This window comes from Ochotona curzoniae, unplaced genomic scaffold (assembly GCF_017591425.1).
Source record: "Ochotona curzoniae isolate NIBS_2020 unplaced genomic scaffold, NIBS_Ocur_1.0 contig_1302, whole genome shotgun sequence".
Lineage (NCBI taxonomy): Eukaryota > Metazoa > Chordata > Mammalia > Lagomorpha > Ochotonidae > Ochotona > Ochotona curzoniae.
The window spans coordinates 12,702,168-12,707,566 of record NW_024465035.1 but is presented as its reverse complement, the minus strand read 5'-3'; the positions used below and the strand labels follow the sequence as shown (position 1 = coordinate 12,707,566).

General features: G+C 39.6%; 1 protein-coding gene across 2 annotated transcripts in view; it reads right to left on the bottom strand.

Moving 5' to 3' along the window:
* Positions 1 to 1,413: 1,413 nt before the first annotated feature.
* The window catches only part of CMC1 (C-X9-C motif containing 1), a 42,255-nt gene continuing 38,269 nt past the window's right edge, over positions 1,414 to 5,399 (bottom strand). For both annotated transcript variants that reach the window (XM_040963862.1, XM_040963871.1), the window contains 2 exons: positions 4,378 to 4,468; positions 1,414 to 1,674 (listed from right to left, as the gene is read on the bottom strand). In XM_040963862.1, the coding sequence (XP_040819796.1) occupies positions 1,554 to 1,674; positions 4,378 to 4,468 (212 nt within the window). In that variant the 3' untranslated portion in view covers positions 1,414 to 1,553. The remainder of the gene's footprint in view (positions 1,675 to 4,377; positions 4,469 to 5,399) is intronic.

Below are 5,399 nucleotides of genomic sequence, written 5' to 3'. Positions count from 1 at the left end.
TGGAACAGGATTGTATTAAGCTAACAATATGCCGTTTTGAGGATTAAAATACATGCACGATTTAGGTCTGATCATTTTGTTTACATTTCCTTGAACTGTGGGCACAGAAGGCCTGGTCTAAGATGAAGAACTGAGTGATGTAACATCTAAGGAGACCCCACTCATTTCATCGCTCTTGCAGGATTGTCATGTACCTCATCTGTTGTCCCTTGATGGAGACGAAGGAGATGAATGGCACTAGCCTGCCATCCCCCTGCTTGCTAAGTTGTACCTAATTTCAGGTTCAGTTAAAGGATTAATATTTTCACACCTCCATAGGTAAACTGTCCATACAGAATTCAAGGTGGTTGCTTTTATTGAAAGTCATAAAACACGGTATTACAATCATTGCTTTGCCTTTCCTTCATTTGAATTACTAGACGTGAGAATCAGTAGCCAGTTGTCCTAGTGTTAGGACGCCCGTTAATAGTGAGGTCTCAGGTGCTATACTCTGAGGAATACAAACAGCAGAGCTGGCCAAAAAGGAGTGTTGGGCTTGTGTGTCTATGTTGTGTGGCCTTCTTAGGGTTCTGTATTGTGTTTCTTTTGTCTCTAAGCTCCATCCTTTGCATCCATTTGTATTTCAAAGAAAATCTGAGAGTCATTCAATAGTAAATGTGAAACTTGCAGCATCCATCTTTAGGGACCTATTTCATTTAAATTAAAACAGCAAAAATCCTTATTGCCAAGTGGTTTGGACACCAATGAAAATCTTGTCTAAGTGGATAGTTGTAATTACAAAGGACCATGTAAAAATACACATAAATTTACTTACCTGGAAACTAGTTAGGATGGTTGTTGTGAGTTAATCGTTGATGAATACAAAAAACATGATTTTTAATGTTATTGTTCAACCTTGGACTAAATTATTGCATGTGACAATTTTTCACATTGCTTCTTGAGTCTCTGTGTAATGGTAATATAAAATATATTTTAGAAACTTCAATGATTTAAGTAAAATTCATGAGTACTTACCTCCCTGTTTCCAAACAGGCCTTCAGTAATAATGGTAAGTCCCAATTATAGAGCATTTACCATATTTGAGGCAACTTCTTATACATTATCATATACGGTAATAATGTTCAGTAAACTAACAAAACCTGAAGTTTACTTCCACAGGTATACTGTTAATAGTGGTAGAAACAGGAACTAGTCTGTGTCATGGCCATGGTACAGCACAGTTCTACCTTTGTTCTACTTTCTTACTTTTCTTTACTTTGCTTCCCAGGATCAGCCGTTAGTCTACATACTGACACAAGGTTCATATGGAGCAGAACACCAGTATTGCTTCTACAGAAGAGCAATCCTGAAAGAACTAAAACATCCAGAGTGATCACTGACATTTACTTTTATCTCATTTCATCAGGCAGCACATTAAAATAAAGATCTTTATTCTAGGTGATACTTTCATAATTAGGATGAAACAAATTTGTATCTTGAGTCCATTATCCAGGAGATTTAGACTACAAATGCCTTCTATGGACGTTAGTCTCTGAGTGTCACTGGAATATTTTCTACATGCTGGTAGGAAGCTTCTGTAATCTTTTCTTAGTAGGAATTCCAGTTTTTCTGAATTCTTCCCTTTCCTTCAGGTACTCCATTTTGCATTCTTCATAAAAGGCTGGATCTTTATAGCTAGAAGGAAGGATGAAAATATTTTTAAATGAATAACAATGCAAATGTTCACAGACTCAATCTTTAGTGATGTCACAAAATTCCCTGAAGATAGGCTACTACACTACAGGGAGAAAAGCGAACTATTGGTTGTTTTTCACAGAGGTGGAACTGTCCCAAGCAGAGCAATGAGAACTCCTGTCCTCTAGGGGCGCATGGTGCTACAGGGATGACCATGTGACTGCATGACAATGTGCTCTAACAGAAGTCTGCCCAGTATACCATGGGAACTGGAAGGGGCAGGTATGTCTGACACGGAGAAATGCCCAGGTTTCATTTGCAAGATTTGATAGGACTTAGCATAAAAGGCGCGTATGGGCATGTGGATGAAGAAGCAGTGTAAAAATCTGCAAGTAGATTGCTACCAACAGGAAATGATGCACAGAGAAGAGATAAAAGTGGAATGGGAAAGAGCCAAATCGTAAGTCATTTACACCATACTAAGAATTACAATCTGTCCTGAAGGATGTTGTTAGCAAAGCAACTACAAAGTCAGTGTCGGAGTTTGATGGCACGTAGCAGGGATGCTGAAAGGGGCCAGTGTGCTTTGGAGAAGGAAGTACAGTAATCCAGATACGTCGTGATGGGGTACTCGGTCAATGAAGAGCTGTAGAAAAGACGAGATCACAGGAGATCTAAGAAATCAACAGGAAATAACCAGTTAGGGGTAGGGGAGAAGACGCTGGATTCCAGATAACTCTGATTTACAAATACATTTGAGGAGGAAGTAGCAAAAGGCAAGTTCAGTTACAGACCTGAAGAAAGAAGTACGACATATACACCCAAAGTCTGTGAATGCTAAATGAAGTTTCTCAGACAGGAATTAGAGGGGAGCAAGGGAAACCCCAACTGTAAGAAGTGAGCTGAGGGAATAAGTTTGAGAAGTATGGGGAATGTACGGCAAAGAGTAAAATCAAGGAGGTCAGAATTTTAAGAAGGGATTGTCAGAGAGAAGATAAAAACTTAGATGTAGCTTGCATGAACCCAGTAGACCCTTCAGGAAGAGCCATTTCAATAGAGCTAGGGCAGAAGTCAGACCACATGGTGGGGACTGAATGAAGGTAGGAGGCAAAAACACAGGAGCACAAGTCATTTCAACACACCAGCATACAGGGAAACCTGGAGAGGTGTAGTTAATACATTCATTCCATGGATTTCAACAGCAATTAAAGCAGAGCAGTTTCTTAAACAGCAAGAAATACTATTATGTATATGCTGCAACTTAAGTAAAATTTTCCTTAATATCCACTTCCTTTTAGCAAATGATCCATCTTGGCTTCCTTCTGTGTGTATCTCTTTGAAACAAATAATAACCACTCCCCACCTTTGTCCACCAAAAACTCCAAGAGTTAACACTCCTCTCGTACCTGTGATGTGCTGGGTGTGTTTGTACACTGCTACCCCACAACTGTCACACCGGACACAACTGCCTCCCTTCCCACAGGGGAGGCACCTGTCCAGGCTGGAGAGCTGGCTGAGATGCTGAGCATCCAGCTCCTACCCAGCCAGTCCCCCAGTGACAGCGCTGAGCTAAGTTAAAACAGGAAGCCAGGAACGTATCAGAGCTGCATCTGGAGCCAGAACAGGCATCAAACCCAGCCATCTTCAGTTATTTTTGTTTGCTTTATGTAGTAGGAACTTTTTTTTTTCAAAACTCTCCATTTACATGAATTTTGTATATTTTTGCACCACAATCTTTTGAGATTATTCCACGAAGTTCCCTCCTGTGTCAAGAGTAAGTAAAAAATGCTAAATATATGGAACTGAATTGACAAATTCTGCCACAAAGGGAAAAAAGTTTAAAAGATTATTTCACTCATTATAAGCATCTCAGGAGCATGCGAGAGCAGAATCAGAAGAGCTCTAAGTCCCAGAATGAACTTGTCCTCCCCCCCAACTTTCCCCCGCAGTTACTGGGTGGCCAATCAGGGTTGCTGTTGGCAGGACAGGAGGACAGGAGAACACCAAATCCTTAAAAGAATAATCTTCCAATTCTAGAATTCTAAAAAAAAAAAAAAGTCCCCACAATTCTTATAGAGAATAGAATATTCAGATAATCATTACTTTTAAAATTTAATCCAGTAAATATAGTACACTGGCACATAAAAGCAGAGAGAGCAAAATAGAATGACAACAAGTGCAGAGCTGAACCAACACCTCTCAGCCAAGAGTAGCATTCACTCTAACACCCATCCTACAATATTAAATCAACAGGGATTTATAACATGGGGAGACGAAACAGTTACACTCAAAATCATGTTCACTCTGTAGTTTAAGTTCATGAACCTAGGGAATTATGTTTAAATGGATCTGACCGTCTGTGAGGTATGTGCACAACTGTATCCTGCATGTGACTTACTGAACTGTCCTGGGAAACAATTTACATTACTCTGGTGAGCCACAAAGCTAGATTCTGAAGTCTCCTTCCATCTGAAGAAATATATGCAGTCACATAATTGCCGGCTTCACACTTTTGGTCAAGATAAAATGCTGACCAAGCTGAGTCATAAGTTTGTTGGATTTTAAAAGAATAATCTTCAACATATTGAAAGCTCAGAATCGGTCAGAGTAAGAAGAACCTCATAGGGGAAAGCATATATTATGTATAATAAATTTCACTCTTAATAGACATACACGGGCACAAATGCCAAGGGAATTACTTACTAGGCAGTTAGACATTCTTTCAGTGCAGAATTTTCTTTCCGACACTTCACTACCATAAGGAGTCCAGATTCCTTGCAACATTTGGTAAAATCTGAAATTAAAAGATGTAGTCACATTAACATAATCTTAACAGCTCTAAAATATTTAACATCTAGGTTACACTTGGCACACAGGATGTCATCCACACGATACAAACAAATGAAGCTTGTGAGGAGGGAGAGAACCTCAGACTGAGTGTGGAAACTTCAGAGACAGGATGCAGGGTTTGAGTAGGCTTTCTAGTGCAAAGTGTATTGCAGAAGAAATAAACAGGGTCAAAGGGTACCCTCACGGCATCCTTCCCAGCTCTGCCCACCTTCACTGTACATGGCAAAGCCAGGGGATCCTTCCATGATTAAATCAAAACATTCTCCTAGTGCCATCCTTCCATGGTGCCTTATTCTCTGATCAAAATACCTAGCTATCCCCACTTGCTAATTTTTCTACTTAAAGCACCACATTAAGATTGACCAAAGCAAAAATTACAGTTTCCTATGAAAACATGGACAGTCCTCAAAGGGAGTACATCTGTTAAGTTAATCCAGGGTTTCCTAAAGCTGGATAAAGACTCTCCAAGTTCAACAGTGCTAAGGAATTACTGCTCCACTGTCCCCTCATGACACCTCCACAGAACAGTTATCCAGACAATATGAAAATATGCCAGCTAGACTGAGCCCGGTCTTTTCCTGCAAAACAAATACAGGATAATATCCAGAGTTTACTGATTTTCACAGACCCCATATTTTTTACTGACTTAGAAAAATTTGTAAAAGAATATTTAGGCAATACACTGTGGTATGAATATAAACATTCTTACCAGTGAGACCACGCAAGATAGCACACAGTAAAGGCATGATCTATTTTCACATCTGTCCAAATCTCTTCAGGATTAACTGCCTGGCAAGCAACCTCAAACTGTTTATAAGGCTTTTGTCAATTGTTTAGCAACAACATGTTAATGAGGCCTTTCGTTTACCCTACAA